Source organism: Pelodiscus sinensis, chromosome 23 (genome assembly GCF_049634645.1).
Source record: "Pelodiscus sinensis isolate JC-2024 chromosome 23, ASM4963464v1, whole genome shotgun sequence".
In the NCBI taxonomy this organism is placed as follows: Eukaryota; Metazoa; Chordata; order Testudines; family Trionychidae; genus Pelodiscus; species Pelodiscus sinensis.
In genome coordinates this window covers 16,584,191-16,610,957 of record NC_134733.1, presented here as the reverse complement: position 1 = coordinate 16,610,957, position 26,767 = coordinate 16,584,191, and the positions used below count along the sequence as shown (strand labels likewise).

The 26,767-nt window shown below is 50.6% G+C and overlaps 1 protein-coding gene across 8 annotated transcripts in view; it reads right to left on the bottom strand.

The window, feature by feature from the left end:
* PUSL1 (pseudouridine synthase like 1) overlaps positions 1 to 26,767 on the bottom strand; it is an 86,807-nt gene that overhangs the window by 37,508 nt on the left and 22,532 nt on the right. For 5 of the 8 annotated variants that reach the window (XM_075906654.1, XM_075906652.1, XM_075906656.1 and 2 more), the window contains exons 3-5: positions 21,537 to 21,724; positions 7,087 to 7,236; positions 3,867 to 4,040 (exon numbers count right to left, since the gene is read on the bottom strand). In XM_075906654.1, coding sequence (XP_075762769.1) covers positions 3,867 to 4,040; positions 7,087 to 7,236; positions 21,537 to 21,724 — 512 coding nt within the window. The remainder of the gene's footprint in view (positions 1 to 3,866; positions 4,041 to 7,086; positions 7,237 to 21,536; positions 21,725 to 26,767) is intronic. The other 3 variants (XM_075906655.1, XM_075906653.1, XM_075906650.1) reach the window with 1 other exon arrangement.

The window sequence follows — 26,767 nt, the reverse complement described above, 5'->3', positions numbered from 1 at the left end:
AGAGAAAGCTCTGCCAAGCCAAAGCTTTCCTCAGTAGCACGCTCCTTACCAGTCGATTGGGCTTTTTTTTCCTTGGAGCTGGGCTCACTGCAGGGAGACTTCCCTCTGAACCAAAGAGCAACGGATGGGTTTGAAGCAGCAGCCTTAGTGCTGAAATATGCCTGTCCACATTTATGATCCTGGCACTGGGGTAGCGACATTGCTCTGGTTGCTCCATCGCAAACCCCTAATCTAGACGTGCTGCACTGGTGACACGTGGATTGTATCCCACTGTGGCCACTCACTAGAATAAGCAGAACTAATACAGGAGGGTCTAAATTACACTTCTCTTCCCCTGAAGTGTGATCACTTAGGTTACCCAATTCCAGATTCCCTAGGCTCCCGGCAACACATGTCCCCATGCCAATGTCACAATGGACAGGCCCGTGGCTTTGGATGGATTGTGCCAGTAAAGATTCACAATTCTGGCCGCCTCCTTTGGTGGCTGGACTTGGAGCAATATATTGTTGAGCTGTGAGACTGGAGGGAGAGCTCCCTGTCTTGCCACATCACCTTCTCCTGCTTTACCTCCCTTCTATCTTTTCCCCTGGCTCCTCCCTGCACTCCTAGAGCAGACTGCAGGCCTGTTAGTTGAAGCGAGCCTGCACAGGTCCCATCAGAGGCAGGCAGGGAAGCAAGGCCGCACAAGCTGTATAAATATAGGGGAGCATTGGCTAGCGGTTAGAGGAGAAACTCCAAGGCAGCATCTCTGGAGTTCCAGTCCCAGCTTGGCCGAACTCACCCGGGGTTTACCATGGACCAAGAGGCTGGACGACCCCCCTTTGCCCACCTGTGATTCTTGCCTCTCCACCTGAGGCGCTGAGGGGATTGGTTAGCTACCGTGGCAACGCCCTCCTTCAATGATAAGCATGCCTAGCTATGCAGAGCTGTGGGGTTTAAAGGACCAGAGCTCCAGGATGGACAGGAGGACAAGCCTTTAATGGGAAGACAGCTTGACTCCTCACAGCGCTGACGGCTCTGCCACCGTCGCCTCCTTGCCACTGTCCCCTCAAGCAGAACACAGCCCGGGAGGACACACTGGTTTGAGGGGGACAGAGGGGATCCCTGAAATAAAGAGGCCTTTGAACTTCAGCTCTGTCCAATGGAGGAAGGCTCTTTGCCTCCAGCAGCCCAAGAGCAACAGCAAAGAGGCTGCAGGGCACAAGGGGCCGGCGATCTCGGCTGCATCCCAGCAGCCTGCCCCCTTGCCACCTATCTCCAGACGCTACCTGAAAGGCAGCTTATTCAGAAGCCCAGCGGAGCAGGGTGGCCACCGTTACGATCACGCAGTGGCGGAGTTAGTACCAAGATGCTACCTCGCCCGGAAAACACACGGGCGTATTCTCCCCCCACGATGGCTCATCCCTATAAGCACTGAGTTCTTGTTGGTGCCTTTCCAATATGACCCACCATGTCTCTTCATTTCACGGGCCATCATGATGCCTGCTTTGTTCTGGACGTGCATGCTAGACCCATTGATTTTTCACTTATCCTAACAAGCAACGCCAATGATGTGCTGAAAATAACCTCCCTTTGCACGGCTCTGGCATATTAACTCCTGATTAAGCCAGCCCCACTTTGCAAATTATATGCAGGGGACTCCCGGCTTTCTTCCCCACAAAATACAGCTGCCTCTCGAGTGGAACGCAGCAGGTAACGGTGCCCCACGGTCTTGGCAAAGACAGGAGACAGGTTCTCTGTGACTGAACCACTCCCAGGGCTGGGGAGGTGGAATTTCAATGTCTAAACTGGAATAGATGAGGGCAACCAGGGCTAGAATTCCTGCTCTGGGGAAAACATGCCAGGGAATGTTTCATGAACACAAGTCATGGCCTGTGTGTTAGACTCAATGCAAGAGAGGGCATGTCTGGCATGCAGGGCTGTGGCAGCCAGAGAGAGCGTCTCCCACTGAGACGCCAACCCCAATCCAGAGAGACCCTGTTTCTCCTCCCTGGGTCTCCTGTACAGATCTCACAAGGGATGTTATAAGACGTCGAAGAAGGTAACTGTGTAACTGCTAAAAATCTCAGCGGTTCCACGTGCAGCGATGAAGCTTAACTAAGCTGCTGCAGAAAAGCAACCCCTGTGGGAGCCGGGTGGGCAGGGGCTGCTGGATCCCATCCCGGAGAGAGGGCTAAACTCTAACATCTCTAGGTCACACCCAACCCTGCTTAGCTTTACATGTCTGACCCAGCTGGGACAGCTGTGGTCATTGCTCTTTCACTACTCTATGAACACGGGTGCAAACGTGGCTCCATTTTCTTTTCCACGGGTCTTTTCAAGGCTTTTAAAGGCTTCCATTTTTTTTTGTAAATGTGGTTCATGGAACAAAAAACCAACCTCTGGGTGCTGTAAAGCTTGGATCTCGACTGACCCTTCCCAGGCACCTACACAGATCCCCCTGCTACTATACTCAAACTGTGCCACTGTGCCTACCAGGGTTACCACAAAGATCTGAGATGGCACAGGACTCCTCCTTTAACTGCTTCACTTGCAAGCTGCAAGGCTGGGCAGCTGGCAACAGAGGAAGGTGTGCGTGCTGCTAGGGATGTTAAATGTAGATTAATGGGCTGATCGAATAGTCAATGCAATTTGCATCGACTATTCGATTGGTCGATAAGGGCACCTTCTCCTTTGAAGTGTTGCAACAGCCCCAAGGATGTTGCAACCCTTCAAAGGCGAAAGCGACGTGGGGGAGCACAGGGTGAGCAGGGAACTCAAGCAGTCCCCGCTGGCCCCGTGCTCCTCGCAGCATTTCAAAGCGGCAGCGCCGTGGGGTAACCTGGGGTCAGATGGGGAATCCTCATCTGACCCTGAGCTCCATGCAGTGCTGCCTCTTTGAAGCACCCCTTCCTCTTCCTCCCACCGCTGTCTCTTTCTGATAGAGGCAGCAAGGGGTGAGGGAAGCAAGGGGTGGGGGAAGCGACTAGTTGACTAGCGTGTTGACTATCCAGTAAGCTTTTGCCTATCGGATAGTTGACCAGTCGTTCACATCCCTACGTGCTGCAGCAACGTCTGCTGCTTACATCGCACGGGATCAGACCCTTATTTTGCCCCACTTGGCCAAGGCTGAAGATGAAGAAACCTGCCTCTCGGAAGCTCTCACAGGCAGGTTTGTCTCAAGTGCCCCCTCTAAACCAGCGAGCGAGCTGGAGTTGGCGAGGGGGTGGGGCACGCAATATGGCTAATTCACTGCATACTTAATGCAAGCAAGACTCATGTGGACGCAATAACAATCCAGCCCAGCCTTCCGTAGGCCACAAGGAACCAGCTCAGTGCTCCAGTTTAGATTCTTGACCTTAATGTGGGGTACATCACCGAGCAGGAGAAAAAGGCGAGTGTTTTTTAAAGATGGCTTTGATCCTTGCAAAAATGAAGCTCATCCCCTACAGACAAGGCTCTTGGCCTTCTCAACAGTGTGGCAAGTAGGCACTAGGAAAATGCTCCATCCAGCACCACCAGCACGTGTCCTTTCACTAGAAGAGCAGAGGACGCAACGAGCCAGAGCCAGATCAGATTGGATGGTTGCCGGCCATGTGGCACTTCGATATTGACTAGAGAGGGCAAGAATGACACTATATGTCACTCCCTCTGCTGGATCCACGCGCCAGGGTGGGGCAGGCAGCGAGAGGGGCTACTTGGTTTGTTCTGACACGGGCTGCTGCTTGCAGTCCCCTTAGTTTCTGGTCTTACGTTACTGAGCAAGGCAGAGGACAGTGGAGAATTCGCAAGCTGCAGTTTGTGGTCATCACTGCAGAAGCAGTGGCCAATCATGGTGTAAGATAAAAGAAGGGTCTTACAGGGCTCAGAGTGACGTGAGTTCTTACCTGTATTCATAGTGGTGTGACATGAAGCCAGAAGAGGGTCTGATTTCTGCCCGGTCCAGAGTTTTAAGGGGCGATTTGAAAGGCATATCCGTGCTGACCGAACGGAAAGTGCTGAAGTCATGGGTCCCTAGCAGCAAGCTCGCTGCTTCCTGCATGGCTGGCACATTCAGATGGCTGAAACAAAAGGGAGCGAGATACATAAGAGCAAGAAGGAAGGGACTGGAAGCAAGGAAAGGTTCGGCATAACAGTGCTGGGGGGCAGAGGAATTAAATAAGAAGTTTCAAAGAAGGATCCAAGTCCAAGCTCTAGATTCAGACACGCTAGAAAAGAAAAACAGAGGTGGGGAGGGGTAAGTAGAGGCACAGGAACCCCCATGTTGCAAATGACCCCCTATCACATAATGGCCCAAACCAAAAACCATGGTGCCATACACCCTGAACTTTGGGGCTATTCCAAACGCCAACCCAGCTGTGAATTCCGTTCACCACTCAGGACCTATTACTGCAAAGATCTGCACAAGGCAGCATCTATCAAAGAACTTTGATCTCTCCCCTCACTGCAGGAGCGGAACACCTCCGTCAAAGTTACTGCCCTGGAAAGCAAAACATGAAAAACCTCTCTGGAGGATCAGGGGCCTACACATTAAAAAGGAAACTGCAGAGAAATTCACAACACTTGGACAATTCTCTAACTCACCCATGTGGAATTGCCTGCTACAGCCAAGCTGTGGTGGAACTGACGATAGATGGAAGAGAAACTGGCGGTCAACTGCCCAAACTGAATGCACTGCAAACTCTCCATGAATAGACAGTGCAAAGGGAAAAGAGTGACGTGCAGACGTCTAATTGCCATTCAGATTTAATAATCCAAAATGTTTAAAGCTGGTTGATGGGTTTCCTTTTGGGGGGGGGGGGGAGGAAATGGTGGTTTTGTTTTTGTGGGGTTTTCCCCTTGCCCCAAAAGGAAATCACCACAGGAACTGTCCATTTTTGATGAATTTTTTTTTTGTGAGGGGAGGGAGTTGTCAGAAAACCACCAACCCCCTGCAGCTTTTCACCGAACATTTTCAGTTTTTCAACCAACACCCAAAAAACTTTTGAAGAACAAGTCAATCAAAAACTTTCCCCCATTTTTGTGGAAACTTTTCATAGGAACAAGAAAAAGCACTTCCCAACTAGTGCTAAAGAGGATACTGGGAATACAGACAGGGATCTGGTTAGGGGATTTGTAACTGACACATTTAGGGCTGATTCTGCTTTCCACTGAAATCAGTGGGAATTTTCTCACTGGATTTTGTCAGAGTAAGAATCAATCCAATTAGGAAATTGCTTCCCACTCAGAGTTTGTTACAATCGGTCTTTTGTCATTGTGTGGTAGTGTCTTGTGAGAAAATTAACTGCAACATCTGGAGTAAATTAAATGTCATTTCATTAAAACATGAGATTAGGGTTTATTGTGTGCACACAACATATAATTTTGCAGTTTTAAGCGGGTTTTTTCCCTTTCCCAGCCCACAAAAAAGAATCCACCTATTTAACCAATATTATTCTGATTTGTCTGCTGAGACAGTTTGTCATTCTAATACTAGATCTATAAAAATACGTGTAATGAAAAATGTCAAGTGATTCCATTAGTGGTGATAAAAACTATTGTAACTGACCTTGAAGTTATAAAACTGCTTTACTATAACGTGATGGAAAAACTCCAAAAAAACCGATGGTCATGAATGGTATATTTATTATAGTATATGCTAGTGAAAAAGAATGAGGCTAGCTTGACATTGTTTTATTCTTAAAGTTACTATTTATAATATCTTCAAGCTTGAAACCAACATTTTGTTTCTTTACTAAAATGTTTGTATCCTCCTCTGTGTGTATACTGCTGTGTTACTAAGGTACTGTTTCACAGGTACCAATCTGCAATAATGGGTTTGCTATGTCAAGTTTGTTGTCCTTATAACAATCTAGGCATATAGCAATCTGTTGGCCTCTGTAAACTCCACTCCAATTCATTGGATGAAGTGGGTTTTACCCATTAAAGCTTATACCCTAATAAATCTGTTCGTCTCCAAGGTGCCACAGGACTCCTCGTTTTTACAAACTCTGGCTTATGCAGACTGATGTGTTTTTGTAGGGTTGTTCACGAATGATTGGCACTTGCATTCTTTCATTATTCAACCACACAGCATTGGAAAATGTGACTCAGGAGAAGAATTACATGGATTCGCAAACGGAAGCAAGACAAAAAAACTGAGCTGTCAATCTGAATAGTCCGCTCTGTACAGCCTCACCTGAAATCTGCAAGGTCATGGGTTTCTGCACAGTTGTTTCTTGTTGGATAGCTGTGCCCTCAACTGTCAGAATTAACTAGCCGTACAAAAAAAGTCTCCATTTTAGATGCTTCTCACTCTCTGCAGACACTGTAAAAAGTTTGCTCCATTGTGAGTTTCTGGCCATGGCAGGGCTGAGAACGGCAGTCAGATGCACTCCTTTGAGACCCAGTCACTGCAGATATGCTATTAGCGATAAGCAAGCTAAGCTAAACCTCTACACTTACCCCAGATCTGCTGGAAGTCAGTGTGGATCCACTGATTTCACTGTACAAACCTGACTTGGGCCAGCTGAGGAATCTGGTCTCTCACCTGGAAATTTAGGGTTTGACGACACAGGAAAGTGAATCCGAATTAAGTAAAGGGGTGAACTTAAAGTGTATTTGTTATGCCACATTGAACCCCTATGTCAGGAATGGGGAACCTAAGGCATAGATGCAGCCTTTGGCTTGCCTGGATCTGGCCCCCAAGTCTTGAGGCTCCCCCCTCCAGAATTGGGGAGACCACATTGGCACTCCAGCCCCCTGCCATTCCACTGTGGAGCTAGAGCACACAAAGTCTACTAGCTGGGCCCCTCTAGGCTCTGGTGTGTGAAGGGAATGTGGGGAGAGTCTTTCTCCTTCTCAGTCGGCCACAGAAGTGAGGGTTTGGCTTTTCTTTTTTACTTCTCACTTGTGCGCGGCCCCCGACTGATTTTTCTGTGGGTCAGCAGCCCAAAAAAGGTTCCTCGCCCCTGCCCTATGTGGACATACGTATTCAGAATTAAAACAGACTTACTTCTACGTATCTTAATTCACTTTGAACCTTATAAAACAACCAATCAGAAAAACATCTGCAGAATCCAACAAGGAGGATTCTCCTGAAAAGTTCTGTTAGTTGAATTAACTTACTCTTCTGAGAGAGCCCAGCACAGATCCCTTTCAAACACTGGTATCTCTGAATGATGAGAACAGCCAGTCACCAGCCGGTAAATGTAGGTTCTTGACAGCGCAGAGAAGCGTGCGTGGAAGTTACCGGACACCCGATAGGCACTCAGAATGCTGTTAGGAAAGAAGAATGGAGAGCCGCTTGAACCCACAGGTTTAAGCCTGGCCACCGCATGGATGGAAGACCCTCAGAATTAAACACACAACAGTCTTCTCTAGGAAGCTCCATTAGTGAGCAAGTCACTAGTTACCACCCATCCCTTTGAGCTGAAAACGAACCAAAGCTGTAGCCACTCCAGGAGCGTAAGCGATACAGCGCCCCAACACTGCGTTGTCCTAAGCACAATGCCTTCCGCTGAGGTGATTTTGTTCGGGCAGCATCGCGGGCGAGTTAAAGCGGCAGGAGGAGTGTTGTAGTGTAGACGCTGGGATAGTTAGGTCGATGTCAGCTGTCGACCTAACTCTGTAGCGTAGACTAGGGCTCAAAGGCTTAGGGACAGCCGCCAGAGCATAAGGTTGCATCCCTGACCAGCGATGGGCAAGCCAGGCTAGAGAGTGGGCCACAGCAGAATCTGGCAACCCTGCATGTGGGTAACAGTAAACAAAACATCTCATGGGCCACACATTGAACCCCGATGGGCTGCATGTGGCCTATGGGTGGCAGATTACCCACCACTGATCTAGACTAATAACCACTGATGGACCTATCCTCCAAGAACTCCTCTCATTCTTTCGTGATCCCAGTTATGCTTTTGGCCTTCACAACATCCACTGGCAAGGAGTTCCACAGGTTGACTGTGTGTTGTGTGAAAAAATACTTCTTTATTGGTTTAAAACCTGCTGCCTATTAATTTCATTGGGTGACTCCTGGTTCTTGTGTTATGTGGAGGGGTAAATAACACCTCCCAGTGAGATTTCAACGAGTTTGCTCCCACGCTTAATGTCAGGCACACACTCGAGCACCGTCCTGAATCAGGGCCCCGAGTGGAAGGTCCTGTCAGGACCCCCCGGATACTCAAGGAGCACACTCCTACGCTAGCTCTTTCCGAAGGCGGTTACTCAGCTCATTGCAGCAGATGGAGACAGCAGGAAACTAGGTCGCTCCCCCGCCCCCCGAAGACAGACACGACTTTGCCGCAGTCGGGTGGAAATGCAGAGAGTATGCTGCTGCCTCTTAAGACGGATTCTGCAGCCAAGAAGGAGAGCACACTGGCTGCATTTAGGAGACCTCCAGGAAATCACAAGTTCTTGTGGATTCAGAGGCAAGGCCCTCGGACAATGTTATCCCCCCCCCCCCCCCCCCGAGCATCTCCATGGACTGCAGAACCTTTACACCAGGGAGGAACTTGCCAGGTTCCTGACCGGCCTTGTTTTCTGTTTTAATCCAGCAAGAGCGGAGAGGGCGGGGGCCAAACCGTGGCTCAGGAGCCACATGCGGCTTCTTCGCAGCTAAAGTGTGGTCCCCACAGCCCCTCTCCCAGTCATTCTCCATCCCCCAGACTTGGGGACGGGGAGCTCGGGGCTCCTGTCCTGCGGTGGGGCGTTGGGACAGGAGGCTTCTATCCAGCAAAGGTGGGGAGGTGCCTGCCGGGGCTCAGAGCTCCAGCCCCACTTTTCCCAAGGCCTCGAATCCCAGCATGAGTCCGCTCCTGGCCCCCGGGCTGAAGCCCCCGGCTCCGACAGATGCACCTGGCTCTCGTACGTCTGAAGATTATCGTGGGCTGCTCAGAGAGTCAGTAAGTTGGGCCACCCTGGAGCTAGAGGAGCAACCGCCCTGCCTCCGTAAGAAGCTGCCATGGAAACGATAAAATGGGGCCATTTGGGTTTAAAACAGAGGGGGGGCACCGATTACAGCAGGGGGAAGCGGAGTTACAACTCCCCCTCCTCTCTCTGGCTCTGGGGAACAGCCCCATGGTCCCATTAGCTCCCCCACTTCTTTCCATTGATTGAAATTACTGGTGAGGAGAGGCAACATCCAGAGTGTTTTCCCCCAAGGGGCCTCTGTCCTGGAGCTCAATTCCCCCTCTTGGCCCAGCAGAGCGCAGGCCTGTTCCTCTGCAAGGACAGGCTGAAGGCTGTCACTCCGCAGGCCTCTGGAAGAGGCAGAGGCTTTTCTCCTCAGGCGGAGTGCGTGTACATGGAGGGGAGAGGTCCTTACCTTCCTCTGGCAGGTGTGGCTAACGGGGGTGAGCAGCCCTTCTACAAACTGTCAGGTGCCCTTTGAGGGACGAGGCGCCCTGAACCCAGCATGAGATGAGGAATCAGAACAACAGCCATTACGCTCCTGGTGCCTGTCCACAGCAAATACCTGAGCCGCACACGTCTTTACAAATATTTTTCTTGTGCCCTGGGGATTTTTGGTGGCCAAGTGCCTGCTGATCCTCCCCCAGCAGCCCTGGAGCAGATCAGGAAAGGGGAAGCTAGGGGACTCCAAGCAGTTTTCTGGTAACAAGCCTCATCTGACCCCAGCAGCGTAATGAAGCGTTCCATTTGTTCTCCCCAACACACACACGGCAAGTCCCCCCGGAGCCTTCCTTCCCAATGCTCATAGGCTTATTAGGAAATAATCACCCTGGTATGGACTCCAGTTGCGCAGCTCGGTCAGAAAAGAAACACATTTATGCTCACATGATTCTGCCATGCGCTCTTATCTCCTGCCTCACATGCTCAGCGTAACGAGGGGACCGTCTTCCCGCAACCTAGTCCACGAGGCCTCCCTCCTTGCTCCATTTCCGTCATTCTTAGAAGCCCACTGAAGCAGCGCAGCCTGCAGAAAAGCATGCTAGGCCCGACGAAGTCTGGGATTGCCAAAGGAATTGGGGTCCCTTGGTTGCATGGGCTGGGATTTTGCCAATGATATACAAGATGGAGCTGTCAAAATGCATGTGCATCTTGTAACCACAAAATCACTGATCTGTAAGGGGTCTCCTTTCCATCCCTCGCCTCTTCCGCAAGTGAGGTGGCTCCTCTCAGGGTGGAGGGCAGCTTCTGCTGTCCCCAAGCAAGGTGTGTGTGTGGGGGGGGAGCAGGCCGGTGCCCCCTGGAAGAGGTTGGGGGCAGCCAGCCCTCGGTGTCACCGAGGCCGAGGTGTTGGGCCCTCGCTTGAATTGCTCAAACATATCTCCAGCTCTGAATTCTGGGTTTTGGTGGAGCATCATCTTCTGCAGCCAGTTTTGTGGGGAATAGATTAGACAATAGACTAGATCAGCGGTGGGCAATCTGTGGCCTGCAGTTTTCTGTGTGCGGCCCGTGAGACATTGCCCACGCGCAGGACTGACAGATTCCACGGGTTTCTGTCCATGTCAGTTTTTTCCTACTGGTATTACAGGTTGAACCTCTCTAGTGAAGCACTCTGTGGACCTGACCGGTGCCGAACCAGAGGATTTGCCAAACTATGGTCTAGCAGCATTACCAACACTTCCACTGCTTCCTGAGCTGTTCGCAGACATTTAGGGGTCAGGTAGAGCTAAACAACAGCACAGAATCCTGAGAGTTAGGACTGGCAGCTGTAAACAAACTTTATGGGACCGTGTAAAACTTGGCCACACCCTTCATAAGCGGACATCTGGCTGACTCATATCATGCCAGACCACGGATCTTGCCAGACCAGAGTGTGCCAGACTAGAGAGGTTCAACCTACACTAAGATGAAATGCATGTAAAGCCAGGGCATGCGAAGGGAGGTGCCGTTTGGATATAACATGGACTAGGAGAGACGTGTGCTCCCTCTGCATCCAATCAAAGCACTGAGACAGTTCAATTGGCACACACTGCAAATTCTAGGTACACAAATGCAATTAGCAAAACTGCCCTCTCCCAGGAGACTGTCTTGGTTACAGCCATCTTGTAGCCCTTTGAGATGAAGGAGGGTGACTCATACAGCCCACTCATTAGCCTAGGTTGCCCACTGCTGGGCTAGACCCATCCTAAGCCATATGGGAGAGCTATACAGAAGGATATTAGTGGTGATAATGAAGCCAGCCAGCCTGGAATCTCGTTTCCCTTCCAAACTCTATCGACAATAACATGCTCCCACAAAGACTGTCCCCTCCCCTCCCCGATCTCAACCACATGAAAGGGCTGAGTTTTCTGTTTGGCATTAGGAGAGAATTTTTTTCAGCAGGGTAATATTTACAGAGGGAGAGCGGCGGTTGCTGAGTCTGCTCTGGCTCATGCCCATCACTGATGCCTTAATATGAAGCAGATGAAGAGTTTTGAAAAGTACAGCCAGGGAAAGGAGGGGGAAGCAGCACCAACCCGAGTTCCTCTAACTTCTAATGGATCAGAGCGACAGTGTCGCTGGTAAAAGACCAAATAAAGTCAGATTCCCCATGGCGTGGCTCAGTGATTGTAGCTGTATCAGAACAACAGGCCTTGCAGGAAAAAAAAATGGATCCCTTTCTTTTGCTCCTACCAGTGTTCCCTGGCGGCCACCCAGGAGAGAGTCAAATGCCGCCCAGATGATTAGCAAAGCACCCACAGCTGGCAGCCTGTGTTTCTACTAGTGGTGCACATCCACACATGCCCCAGTGCACAGAACAAAATTTATTCTGCACATAGGTGGAAAAAGTTAGAGGGAACATTGGATCCTACTGCCAATTTTTCCCTGGATGTTGTCTTACTGGGATCTTCCATTGAATGCCAGTCTCAAAACATGAGCTTCTTTATAGGTAGGAAGGAATAAAACTCTGAGCTTTCCTAATAGTCATCAAAACCAGCCTCCCCTAAACTTCCAAAGCCCAGCACAGAAATCCAGAGACATGGTGTAGATCAAAGCTCTAGTCCATCATGTTTATTCCCACAGCATCCATTAACCCATTGGGAGGAAAAGAAACCCACAGTCTGATATGTATTAAGTGTGACCTAGAGTTTGCCTCATAAAATGGTTTGACAGGGAGACTGCTATCTGGCTTTCAAAGGCCTTGTAGTAAAAATAGAAGACCAGTCCCTTAGGCCTTGAGCAAAGTTTGAACCTAAGATGTTCAGTGCTAGAATGGTGGCCTCCTACTGCTTGAGCTAAGAGGATAACTCCACTAGCTTGCAGCTGTAGTAGGCTGTTATCCCCTTCGGCAGGCCAGCCACTATCTGGAGGACACAAAGGCCCACACTTCCATAATGTGTGTTAGACATTGGGTAAATGATTGTTCTGAATGATGTCACACTTCTCCCCCAAGTCCCTGTTGAACCAATGCCCCAGCAAGGCCAAAGGGACCACTGCACAGCGTCATTCAGAGGACACAAATCCTGACCACTCGTGGCCATTAAAAACATCATAGTATTTAAAAAAATGAGTGGCATTCTGACCAAATTCCATCCCAAGCAATTACTATTCACCTCCCTCAATCCTCACTAGTGTTTCACAGAAGTACTGTGTTCTTTACTGCCTACTCCATAGCGTGATGCTGTAAAACAAACACTATGTTCCACCCCAGAAGTGGATGCATTTCCACCATGGTGAAGTCATACCTACACCTCCCTTTCCTTCCCCCTAGAGAGGTTGAGGAAAGGGTGTTCAGCTCCTCAGATCTCAAGGCAAGATAGAAGTGGGTAAAATTCTGTGAGAGCCTCTGGGTTGTCATTAGTTAACAGCAGCGAGGAAAGCACAGCTTCTGGCAGGCGGCTGGGCTAAAAACCAAATCTTTCACCCCGTTGCCTTCATGCAGCAGCTGCAGAGGTTCTTGGAAACGCCACGCTTCCCGATTCAACTAACATACAGGCTCCCTCACCTCATCATTCCCAAAGCTCTTATTCATGTGGGCCCAAATTTCACCCTCTGAAGTATGCTGGGAATCACCCTCGACTTCCGACAGAGCCACATACAAACACCAGAAGCATTTTTGGGTCCTCAGCTTCACTTCTCATTGTTTAGCTCATGTGTCACTAAAGCAAAATACTCTTTGCACATGTTCCTTCCCCCCGTCCCCGGAACAATCAGCCATCAAGTCAGACTGTAATCACAAGGGCACCATCAACTTATGCGCCAGGATTTTAAAACCATTTCTCGCCAGTCCCCTCCCCTCCCCTCCCCATTTGCTATTTCGAGTCGCAGGAGAAACACATCACTGCAGACTATTTCCTTATGGAATTCAGTCCCTCCGCACACCCTGTCCATGAGGCATGCACTTCCTGTGTTGGAACTGAATGACAGCCAACCCCAAATTTGGTCTGCTGGGAAGAAAAACTGCAATTTTGGGAATTTTGCAAACAAAAACCAGAAACCAGTTTGCAGTTCCGGTGCGCCTCTCATGAGGCTTTCTGAGCACCAAATACACGTTCACGAAGGCTAAAGCCACCCCAATGAAGCCAACAGGAATCATTTGACACAATGGGAAATGGAGGCCCAGAGAAGTTAAGCGACTTCCCCAAGTCACAATGAGTCAGTGGCAGAGCCAGGAATAGGATGCACAGATTCTTGCATTTTACACAGGAGAAAGTGGATGCAATTCTGTGCTCTGTGGCATAAGGAAGGTCAGACTAAATGGTCTCTTCTGGTCTTCGTATCTATGAGTTCTGATTTCCAAATCACTGTTCTGACCACTAGGCCACAGGGGAAAGAAATTGAACATGGGACCTCACTTTACACAGTCTTCCTTCCTACTGTCTGGATGATCAGAAGTGGTTTGACTTCCAAACAGTGTTAAGTTCTGAGACTGAAAATATAAGACCAAATTCTATTTGATGGCCTTTTTTTAACCAAAGAGCCACCTGAAAACAAGCTCTCTCCTAGCTCTCAATACAGCTGCGCCGGTCTTTTTCCATATGTGTTGTACAAGGTGAAAGCTATCGAGGGACAGTTCCCCACAGATGTTAGATGTGTAACTTCAGATGGCTTATGAGATATTTGCTTCATGCACTGGCATCCGTGCATTCAGAGGCCACACGGTAACCACAGCCATTACCAGTCCATCTGGCTGAGGGCTTAAACAAATGAAATTACAACGATGCATTCGCTGTTTGCAGTACAGCCAAGACCTATACAGGAGTGGTGCCGGTGAAGTCAAACTTGATTTTATGGCTGCTTTTTATTTTGCACCATAACCATTAATGAAATCAAGTTCATTTTTTGTTTTGCTTGTCTCATAGTCACCAAAAAATCCCCAAACAAACCTCAAAACCATCACCAGGATTTTTTCCTGCATTTTAAGAGGGATATCTGGACTTGGTGACTTACATTTGCCAACACTGGTTTATTATTGTAGGGTTGCCTCTGAGTACTGGGCTGCACAACCTGGTTTGTTGTGGTAGGGCGGCCTCTGACTGGTGAGAAGGTGACACTAAATTTTTTTTTTTAAATCATCACAAAAACATTTGCTTTGAGGGACCTTGCAAACTAGTAAACAACGTTTTTTTTTTTTTATTTAGAGACACAGCATCAACTTGATAAAAAAAAATCACAATCCCCTCTGAAAAACTTTTGCCTAAATAGTCATACCTTAGATTATGCTAAACAAATGAGATCAGAAAACTCTCTCTTCTGGCCACTGTGGCTACTGTTCCCTGTAAACCAGCATTTTTTAAACTTTTTAAGACCAAGGAACACCAAACAATTTTTTTTATGAAGACCACCAAGGATTTTTTGTTGGGGGGGGGGGGGAGGGGAAAAGGTCGTGGGGGGGAGGGGAAGGCGAAGTTATTGAGGAAAAAAAGGGTCGGGGGAAAGTTATTGCGCAAAAAAAAGTTCGCTGTCCCTTTAAGGGCGCTCATTTTTAATTCTGTTGTTCTCCGCAGCACACCGGTGTGCCATGGAACACAGTTTAAGAAACTCTGCTGTAAACTGAGTACCTGGGTGGCCACCCAGGTAGATTGAAATGCCACCCAGCTGGTTAGCAGAGTGTGTTTCTGCTGGTGGTGTACATCCACACGTCACATAGCAAAACTTATTCTACACACAGATGGTAAAAAAAAATGAGAGGGAACACTGCCCGTCCATTTGTTTACTATGCAGTCACTGTCATTTTGGGTATAGCCAACATCACCCCTTCTTAAGAGCCTGTTGGACTGTGTCTCAGACCGAGCACCCTGGGAGGAAAACTCCCTTTTCCAGGTATCATGAAAGGGCACTTCTAAAGAAAGGTAAGAGCAAAGCTACCACTGAGGTGCACAGCCAAAGAGGTAAGTGGGGGCGGGAAGGAGGATGGTCAGGAGGATCACTCTTTAATTTACCTTAGTCCCTTTGCAAACATAAGAAGTGGAACAGTAAACTCTCAGGAAATCAGTCAGTTACAATAATTAATATTGATTGTCCCTTTAATAAGGAGGCTCTTACGACGACTCCTCCCTCTGCATCTCCTCTGACTGTGGACCCAAATTCCAAGGACTGCACTTACACGTCTCCTTCCCTCTCCCAGTACAGACCCTGGCACTTGTTCAGACCTAAGCGCGCACAGCTGGCTCCGAGACAGCTGCTGAAGATGCTGCTCCATTGATTCACTCTGTCAAGAGCCTTCGGACAAAAGGCCCCACTGTATTTAAATGCAAAGTAGCCTGGTCACCCAGCTCCGGAAACATGGCAATAAAGCCAGAGCAAGGATTGATCCTGAGAGGTGCTGAGCACGTGAAGTCCAAAAGGGTTACCCTGCGTGCAGCCACCACGGCAGCCAGTGTGAATTCACGCGCGATCCCTGCAGCTGAATTTATGAGCGAGGAGGACAGCTCGCAACGAGAGGGCAGAGCCGGGAGGTCTCACACGCCGACGCTTGCCAGCCAAGGCTGTCCCCATGAAGGGGAATGCCTGTCCTGAGCTCTGTCAACCGCTGCAGGGGCTAATAGGGATAGAAGAGTTTCACCGGTTAACGAGTTTCACCACTCAAGAACCCACCCCACCTCCCTACCTTCAGGCTGTCCCTTATCTTGCTTCCTAATGCCAGAGCCAGCTACATGGGGAGAGGGGAGAACTGGGGTTGGCTGCCTGACAGCTCCCAGGGTGGCCTCCCCATGCAAATGCCTTATCCCCTAGTCCACACCAGGACCAACCCCACCTCCCTACCTTCAGGGTGTTTCTTATCCTGCCTTCCTTACGAGGAGCTAGCTACAGCCTGGGGGCAGCTGGTGTTGCCTGCCTGACCCATCCCTTACCAACTGATAAGCTGCTGCTTACTGGTTATCTCCACCAGTTAAACTCTTCATGGGGCTGCCAGCGCTGGCAGCCCCGTGGGGCCAGGAGCCCTGGTTAACCGTGTAACTGATAGAGAATTTGTATTGGTTACCCAGTTAATATTTTTATTCATTTTTTACATCCCTAGTGAATAACGCTCTTGAGGTTGTGCTGAAGGGAGCAAGTGCAGACAGAGAACTCCGGGGTACCGGCCGCTTGGATCACACTTCATTTTGTTCCAGCCACCAACACAGCGTGTGACCTAATGGAGCAGGCACTGGGCCCAGGTGCTCGGCCTAGCTCTGGCTGGACTCCGGCTCCGTGTGTGGACCTGAGCAAGTCACAAAAGGGTCTAAGCAGGTCAGTGTTTAACTCCCACTGAAACCAATGGGCATTCAGCCCTGAACTGGGTTTGGGGCTTCTGAAAACCCCACGAGACGTCTGTCGGTATCTTTAGGCAGCTAACGGCCTTTGAAAATGGACCTAATTTTGAGAGGTGCTGAGCAAAGTTAAAGCCGAGCTCTCTGGGGGAATCAGGACCAAGCTACGTAATCTGTCTCACATTCACCCCTGCCGTGATAACAAAATGGCCGCCTCTTGGCGTGCTGCAGAAATGGGTTAGTCCTATAGGGGTGCTGTGCTTGAGGAGTGACATTCTGTGGGGATGGCTGTTAAGACTGGCTCAGCACTAGGGATGTTAAAATGTGTGTAATTAAGTAACCATGTAATCGCTGAAAATTTCAGCAATTACATGAGGGGTGGCAGTTGGCTCCCCGGGAGCTGGTGCTACTTTTAAGCCGGCTCCCTGTGCATACTGGCTCCTGCCTGCCGCCCTGCGCTGCTGCCTCTGTATCAGATGCAGCAGCATGGGGTGGCAGGCAGCCGACCTGGGAGCCGGTGCGCACGGGGAGCTGGCTTTCCCCACACATGCTGGGAGCGGACATGTAACCGTGAACATTAACCGAAAAGCCCGGGCTCATCTGTTAACCATTTACACAGTTGCACTTTCACATCTTTACTAGGGATGTTAGCAGATAATTGATTACACAATTAACCGATAAGCCTGGGCTTATCGGTTAATCATATCAACTACATGTAAACACACCCCCACTGTCTCTGTATCAGAGGCAGCAAAGGGTGTGGAGAGGTGGGAGCCGGTGCCCGAGAGCCTGCTTTTAAGACAGCTCCCTGTCTTCACCAACTCCCGCAGAGCTGCCTACCCCTCACCCCTCACTACCTCCCACAGAGGCAGTAGTGCAGTGGGGCAAGTGGGCGCTGACGTGTGTGTGTGCCCTCCCCTGCTGCCTCCCAGAGACGCAGCAGCGCGGGGTGCAGGGGGCAGAGAGCAGGAGGGAGCCGGTGCTGGAGGAAGCCGGCTTAAAAACTGGCTTTCCCTGGTCCCCCCAGTGTGTAAACAGGTAACCACTACTAGACTTTCCAGTGGTTACATGTTTACACAAATCAATGATAGTTAACCCCTAATCCCTACTCAGCACCCTCGCAAAGGACATGACAGCTTCTCCCCTGCCCTGCGTGGTATTTCATACCCTGATTTTGGGAACCTCCCAAACAGGACAGGCCCCACGGAGAGGCAAAATCCAAGTGACGTTAAACACACACACACACACACACACACACACACACACACAAATCTCTCGGCGTCAGCGCGATGTGCTGCCAGGACTGGCCATCCCCGAAAGCTGGAAAACCGGATGCTATACCCTGCAACGTTGAGAACAGATGCAACGGTGATGTCAGCCCCCAAATCCCAGGCCGTGCTGTGTCGGCATTTGGGCTGGGCCCTGCTATACAAAGAGGAGATTAGGATTTAAAGCAGACAGGGGCGCTGGGAGGGGGAGGGGCACTTTACAATAATGTTGCTGCGCTTAACAACAATCCCTTCACAGAGCGCGTTGGGGATTTGCTTTTTGTCCTGAGCCCATTGGCTTTGGACAGGAGAGTATTTGCCTCCGTAAGCGTCCCTTTGTTTAGTTTCACGCCACCAGACAGCAGGCGTATCCTGGCGACATGTGAGGGAGCAGGGCCATGTTCCCCGTAAACACCATGAATGGGCCTCTTACATCAGGGGCAGGTCTGGGGCACTGACCCAAATTCCTGATTTCCTTAATGCCCATTGGAACTGCAAAGCACTGGAGTCTGATTATTCAGCATAGTAGCGCCGCGGGCCAAGCGCGATGGGGGACCTCGCAGTGCTAGGGGCTGTACTAGCAAAGAGACCACCCCAGTCCCCACAGAGTTACAATCGCAAGAGACAAGACAGACTATGGGTACAGCACACAGCAGGGATCTCAAACTCCTAGCCCGGGGCCCATTCCTGGCTGGAGCGATTGTGCGGGCCAGGGGGAAGCTGGCCAATACTGGGCCCCAAACGTCACGACATCACACCAGCTTGCTGGTGTCTGCCGGCATCCTGTCCTCTGGCTTGTGCCCCACCTCCTCACCCCAGAGCTACACGCAGGCAGCCCGGCAGCGAGAATCTCCGAACTCCTCCCCCGCCCCAGCGGCGCTCTGCTCCTCCGCCCGGCTGGCGGATCGGATGGGGCCGCGCCGCCCGTAGTTGTCACAGGCCGCACAGTGAGCCCCTGCGGGCCACATGCAGCCCTCGGGCCGTATGTTGTGCAGGCCTGCCTTGCTGGATTGCACAATTGCTCGGGACAGGAGTTTAAGACCCTTGGCATAGAGCTAGCACGTGCAAGCAGAGTGACTGTTTGCAAACAGCACGCTGGCTCCACAATTTGGGAGGAGCTTTTGGGCTGTTTTTTACAAAAAACTTTCCAAACAATAAAAGAGAGAGCAGTAAACGTAATTCTTAAGAGTCCACTCAACCACTGAAACGCACCTGTCTCTGAGGAGGAAAAGAGCATCTATTTAAGAGCTCACAGTAACAGCACGTAACAGTTTAGCAAGGACACGGATGAACATTAAATTCACCCAAACCTTTGGCAACACAGAAAACGAACAGACCACGCAGCTTACAAAATGCTTCTATAACAAATGCAACTTTCCAATAAACGCTTTTATCAGATTTGCCCCAGCAGTAAGGTCTGTGGGAATAGGTGTTTAGACCTGGGTTTTGTCCAAAGTACATTGATTTTGTGATTCTGCGAAAACTAGTAAAAATTGCAGAGGGGGGAAAAAGTGAGAGGAAAAAGTCAGGAGTTCCAGGCTAGTCTACAGAGACCTTTACACCATGCTCATCATTGCAGCTGCATGCTCCTTTGTCAAATTATTACCAATTTGGTACCGACTATTTGAGAGAGATTGTCTGTCTGTTCAAGAACTCTTCCTAAACAAGAAGAGCGAGGACCACCAAATTTGGTACACGGCTTCCTTATATCAACACTTTAAGGAGGCTTGGCTGTGGCAGGACAATAGGATGTGCCTGGAATGGGACTGCTTCTCAGAAAACACTACAGAAAAGAGATAGAAGCACCAGGCAGGTGAAAGGAGCTGGCTGGGGGTTCCTCCCTGCATCAGGGACTGCCTTAGCCCCGAGCCTCTCACCCCCCAGTATTCCTTAGAGAGGACTGCAGCTCCATCCCTCCCCCTGAGGGTCATTGCTGGCTGTTCCCCTTTGTCAGGGAGCAAGGGGAACGTGCACAGTGTGCTGCATTCCTCGCTCTGGCTGGGGAGCGCAGGGGGCAGGTGAACATGCACCCGTCCCCTGGCTGTGCCCTCTGGAGCTGGCCCCAAACCGCTGCAGTGTGAGAGGACTGGGGCTGCATACTGAACCCCTCCTCCCCAGTCCCACCTTAGAGCTGGGGAGTCTAACCAGTTCTATAGCAGTAGCCACATGATATTGAAAATGTAAATAATATAGTGGCTACTACGACTGCTAACCAGCCACATTCCACCGGCCAAGTAGCCACATGTGGCTAGCGTGTGGGACACCACAGCCCTAGAGCAATGCCTGAAATGAAGCATGGGCATTTTCATTTTATTTTCCAAAACCAAATATTAATTGCGCTAAAGACCCGAGCAATGCCGGGTAAATCTTCTAGTTGGCTCAAAGATTGTGCATCTGCACCACTGAGCAGAGCACCCTAGTTTATGACAAAAATAATAAACGGGGGATTTTGACTCAACTTCTCTGAACCAGGTCAAGCGGCAGACTAGATCACGTTCAGAAGGGCTGCAGCTGACCTCACTGAGGAGGAGAGAGACTGGCTGGCGCTGGCTCTCTCTGAGCACCTGCAAAGCCTGTTTATTTGTGCGGATGTCTTTGCGTTGTTGGAAGCCATTAGGGATGTAAAAAGTCGTTTACAAAAGGTAGCAAGCACTGAAGATCCTAGTGGTTACGCGCGCTGCAGGCTCTGCAGTATAAAGCTTGTATACTTTCCATTAGGCCACGGGGGCCCACCCTACCGCCCTACTGTATACTGCAGAGCCCTAAGTGAAGTCCCCCCGGAAGCGGGGCCAGCAAGGGTTGCTGGCCTCATTCCCGGGAGGCTTCGCAGCAGGCTCTGCAGTTGGCTCCCCAGGAGCAGGGCTTGCAGCCCCTGCCCTCCCTGCTGCTAGGGAGCCGGTGTGTAATCTGTGGAGGGGGAAGCCAAGCTGGGCCTGCCCTGCACAAGGGCTGCTCTGCTCCTGCCTGCCCTTCTCCCGCTGCTGCCTCTGTGGGAGACAGCAAGGACGGGACAAGTCGTTCCGCGGAGCTGGCATGCGCAGAGAGCTGGCTTAAAAGCCGACTCCCTGCGCATCTTGGCTCCCTCCTCGCCCCCTCTGCTGCCTCAGAGAGAGAGGCAGCAAGGGGAAAGGGGAGTGCGTGTAGTTGATAGGATTAACTGATAAATCCAGACTTATCGGTAAATCATGTAGTCGACTATACACTGACATCCCTAAATGGAACTGGTTAACTATTTACGTCCCTAGTAGCAATCAGATTTAAAGTTCGTTAGATGGATAAAATGCTTTTGCAAAGAACTAACTTTGACTACGGGAGCGTCCTGTAAAGGCCGAAATGTTCTAAGCCAGGGTATGAAGTTACAGTCATAACATCATCGCTGGTTGACCAGGCCCTCCATGTAGCAACTACAAGAGTAGGGTCCCCCCAGGATCTCCTTCATTCCAACCCTTAAAAGGTTCTCCCCAAAGTACCAGTAGTGGGATATGATGAAACCACCTGGCTGCCAAACTGCACTGGTAGGCCAGGCCGATGGGTGTGTGGATGCGGGTGGGAAGGTGGCAGGGCTGTTGGGAGGCAGCCAGACCAGTTCTGTGCATAAACAGGAGGAAGGAGAGTTCATGGTACCTTCCCCAGCCACCCCAGAGAAAGATTTTGTCCCCTCTACCCCACTCACCAGATTGGCTCGGTCTTCAAGTGGTAATTGAGGGCGGAGACAAGAACACTCTCAGGGAAAGGCGGCTTCCCAGCTGCTCGCTGGATGTCGAAGTGAGCGGCGTTACAGAGGGCGTGGACGCCAGTGTCCGTGCGGCTGGAGATGAAGAACTTGATGGGAGCAACAGGTCTGAGACGCTGCGCCGCCTGCTGCAATACAACAGAAGGGACAGTGAGCGAGGCGTTCACCAGGAGGCCGCCGTATTCTCTGGCTCTCCCCCATGCCTGCTCCTGCACCGCCGCAGTCAACAGGAACAAGAGCGCGGCATCTTACAGGCCTGGTGCCGCTGAACCGATCTGAGCTTTGCTCCAAGAAAGCATCAACTGTACACATTTAACGCAAGTTGTCCCTGAGCTGCGGGGAGTCACAGGGACGCAGCCAGAGGGGACTCCCAGCCGGCAGATAGAACAGAAAGTTTATCTGTCAACAGGGACACAGCGTAGAACAGGCTTGGCTACTGGTTCCTGTGCTGCCATCAGTACAATCCATCCAGGGGAAGCGCCCAGAGCCCTGGCGGTCAAGACTGACTCCCCAAACCAGCCAAGACTGACTCACACCCCACTTCTGGTCCCTGCCCCCAGCCAGCCTCCTCCGGCCTTTGTCCTGTTTCCTGGGCAAAAGGTGTCACCTGGTCCGGCCCCCTCCAAGGCTCAGGTTAGGGAGGGCATCAGCCATTGTGTACATGGGGGAGGCTATCGCACAGAAAGTCCCATTGCCATGTAGGTATTAGCGCAGAGCCCAGGGAAACTGAGGCACACACACGGGGTTACTGTAGGACAGTAGAACTCACATGTGACATCACAAGGTGGATAAAATCCCCACCTTGTCACACAAGCACCAAAGAGAACTTCCTACATCCGCTTCTTTCTTTGAAAGGTCAAGGATATCAGCAGGAGTCCAGCTGAGAGCCCTTGGCCCCTTGCAGACAGCAAGCCAAGACGCGTTTTCAATTCTTGGAGGCCAACAGCCAAAATACCCAATTTAGAGATGACGGAATATCTTTGGCGGCCCAGTTTGAATCACCAGAAAGGGGCTTGATTTTCAGACTGCGAAGAGTAGTCGCCTTCTTGGGAATCAGCCCCCTTTTGAGCACCCCAAAATGGAGGCCCCCAAAATTAGGGATGTGAACGGGTAACCAGTTAACTTACCCGGTGATGCTTACTGGGCAATGGTTAACTGGACCCCAGAAGCAGCCCCCCACCTACAGCCCATCATGAGCAGAGGGCTGCTCCAGTCCTACCAGACCAGACCCATTGTGCCGTGGGAGCTGGCAGTCCCACACAGACCGGGCGCCTCGTGCTGGGAGCTGCTGCAGCCGGGCTGGCTCCCTTTTAATTGGTTAACCTGTTACATCTAACGTTGAACTGGCTAACCAATTAAACAGGATTTTACACCCTTCCTCAAAATCCCTAATCGCTGCTGAAGGCAGGCACTTGTTTTTCATGCAATTATCATCATAGAAAAGGAATCACATATAAACAGATGTCAGACAGTGCTGGTTGGTGCTCAGACACTATGGCTATGTCTACACCGGCGGGATCTTGCGCCAGAGCTATGCAAATGAGGCTAAGCGTGGAATATCGCCGAGCTTCATTTGCATATCTAATGAGCCGCCATTTTGCAGAAGAGACTCTTGCACAAGAAGGAGCTGTCTACACTGCCCCTTCTTGCACAAGAAAAACTCTCTTGTGCAATGCCATTTTTCCTGAAAATAATCAGTGTAACAGCATTGCGCAAGAGGGTTTTTCTTGCGCAAGATCATGCCAGTGTAGACATAGCCTATGTGATGAGGAGGGTATAAGACCTTAGACAGGGGACTAGCTGTCTGTTTTTCAATGGTGATTTCCCCTTCAAGGCGATGCAGAGTTTAAATCTAGTTTTCCACCAAGGGCATGTCTTCACTTTGCGGAAGATCGCCAGGGCCGCAATCGATTGTCCATTTATTCTTTTGTATAGAGCAGGGCAGGGCAATAACTTTTTGCTGGGGGTCACTTCGAAAATTTTTGAAGCGGCCCCAGGCCACACAGGAAGGGGCGGGGCATCGAGAAGGGGCAGGGCCGATATTTCTGGGTTCCCCACCTCCAGACAATGATTGGTCTGGGGTGAGGGAGTGTCTTTGCCCCACCCCAAGGTGCCCATGCCCCTGGTTTGGGAGACTTCCCTCGCTCCACTGTTCCTAGGCCAATTAGGGCCTGGGGGCGAGGGTGCATGCGAAGCTTTTCCCCCCCAGCAGTGCATGGTGCTTCAAAGTGGATCCGGCCCGTGGAGGCCCTGCTGCTCCCCCGCCCCAAGGCCAATTAAGGCCTGAGGGCAGGGGAGCATGCAAAGCTTCCTCCCGCCTTGCCAGGAGCACCCGGTGCTTTCAAGCGCCACGGGCTGCTCACAGGGTGGGGCAGACCAGAGAAGGCTTCGCGCGCTTCCCCCACCCCCAGGGCAGCAGGCAGGACCTGGCCGTGCTGCAACTGCCCCAACTCCCAGCCTTGGCAGCCCCGGCCGTCCCTGCTCCCGGCCACGCCACAGCCCCAGCTCCTACTTTTATACTTAATACAATCACTTTTGCATATTAATAAACCCAATGTTAAGAAGAGTTACCTGGCGATGCGAGAAGTCTGGGCATCGCTCTCTTCCAGAGAACGGGGGCGAACTTGAGCTTCTCTTGGATACGATTTTACACCGTGCAAGACGGATTTATCTGGGGGTCAGGTCCCACTGGGGCTGTGCGCCTGGGGGTTGGGGCAAGCCCCCTTGGCTGAGCCTTCCTAGAGATGAGCTGACCACAACATTTGTATTCTACTGCCAGGGGCTGTGACCTCATCTCTGTGTCCGTGCAGGCAAGGGGCCAGAGGGCCTGTCTCAGCAGGACGAAGGGCTGAGGGATGCCCAGGGAGGCAGGTGGGTGGGCTCAGTGGTATTTCAGCACATCAAATGACAGACCCAAAGGGGTCTCTGGGACCCAACCTGTCACACCATTACTAAATGCCAACACCCCAAAATCAAGTCCCTGCCCTGTTCGTGCGCACACGTAGCGAGGGAGCTGACGCACAGACATACACACACGGCAACTAACGACACGATCAACCGTACTGATACAAGTCACACCCTTCCGTTCACCAGTCACGTGTGTCGCTGTCACACAGGACTGGGCTGCTCATGTTTAAAAAAACAGCCTTGTTTTCCTATGAAGAGTCGTCTTGGCATTGAGGCCACGTCCCGCTAACACGCCTGGGTCCTCAGTCACAGCAAGACTAAAATAAAAATGGCCACAGGCAATACATTATTGATACAGGCCGAGGGCTGCATTTCACTAGAGCCACCTTCCTGCCCTTGACCTCAGCTGTGCGGTGAGGTTTGGGGGGGAGGGAGGGAAACAAAGTTGAACACGACAGCCCCACAATACTAAAAATCACCATTTTTAAACCAAGGGGAACGGAAATGGTTTCCACAGTAAATTAAACACCTTTTGAAAGGGATTACAGTTCCCATTCCCCACCATGCCCCCCCCTTACGTTTTCTCCTTTGCCTCACACCAAAGGGCTGGGAAAACAAACGGGGGTGTAACCGATTACATTTTAAATTGGTTATACGGTTAAACGAGCTCCACAGGACCATGCCCCATCAGTCTTCAGCCCCCGCGGGCTGCCGGCTTTGCATGCTTCCAGCCCCCAGGGGCTTCTCAGTTAAACTTTTCCATCCCTAATGGGGGCCTGTGTATGGACATGCAATAGGATGAATTACGGTATCTTAAAAACGATGAGGCGGCGTGTGGCAGCTTAAAGACTAACAGGTTGAGTTGAGCATAAGATTGCACGGGCAAAGACCCACTTTGTCAGATGAATGCAGTGGAAATCACAGAGGCAGGCATAAATAAACTCCACCAGTGCTGATCCCAAGCCCTGATCAGGAAGGAGGAGCATTGGTCAATGAGGTAGCTTCCCTTCACTGCAAAAAACTCTTTGAGCTACAGAAACTACTCACGTTACCATGAAATCTGCTGAAAAGCACAGGGTGGACTAAAGTCTAAGATGAGAATGTAAAATCCCGTTCAGTTGGCTAACCGGTTAAATGTTAAGTTTAACCAGTTAACTGATTAAACATGGGATGAGGGCTGCTCTAGCCTTTACTGGTTAACCATATCCGGTAAGCATCACCTGTTGAGGGTAAGGCTTACCAGTTAACCATTAACATCCCAAGTTTAAGGCATAAATATCCTAGTACATGAAATGGAGTTACCTTATCAAGTGGAGGATTAGCATTACCTAGGCCAATTCAGACAGGGGAGGGGGAGATGTGCCCCACTCCCAACAGTTGATGGGGAGCTGTGAATCCCAAGAGAAGGAAAGTTGTTTTTGTAATGAGCCAGCCATTCCCAGGCCCTGTTCAGCCCCAGATTAATAGTGTCAGGTTTGCATGGGGATTGCAGCTCTGCAGTTCCCCTTCGAAGTCTTGTTTTGAAGTGGTTGTGTTGAGGAGAGGCCACTTCCAAATCTCTTAGGGTATGTCTACACTACCCCCCTAGTTCGAACTAGGGGGGTAATGTATGCATACCGAACTTGCTAATGAAGCCTGGGATTTGAATTTCCCAGGCTTCATTAGCATAAAGCCGGCGCCGCCATTTTTAAAAGCCGGCTAGTGCGAACCCCGTGCCGCGCGGCTACATGCGGCACGGACTAGATAGTTCGGATTAGGCTTCTATTAGGATTCAAATCCCGGGCTTCATTAGCAAGTTCGGTATGCATACATTACCCCCCTAGTTCGAACTAGGGGGGTAGTGTAGACATACCCTTACTGAGTGTCCAGGGAGACGGAAGCACTCTCCTTCTGGGTTTTGCATATGACCACTCGATGTTAAGGACACTCTGTGTCCATTTATTCCTTTGCAAAGAGACTGTCCAGTTTGGCCAAAGTACATGGCCGAGGGGCACTGCCGGCACGTGATGGACAGATCACATTAACAGGTGTGCAGGTGAATGAGCCCGACAGCGTGGCTGATGTGCATAGGTCCTATGATGGTGATGCTTGAGTAGATGTGTGAGATATTGAATCACAGAATCTTAGAACTGGAAAGGACCTCGAAAGGTCATCAAAGTTCACCAGGACGGACTTGACACATTTTCAAACACAGCTTGTCCAGTCTACACTCGAGCTTTCGAAACATGTTCGCTAGCTCACGGTGCACAGACGTCTTTCACCAG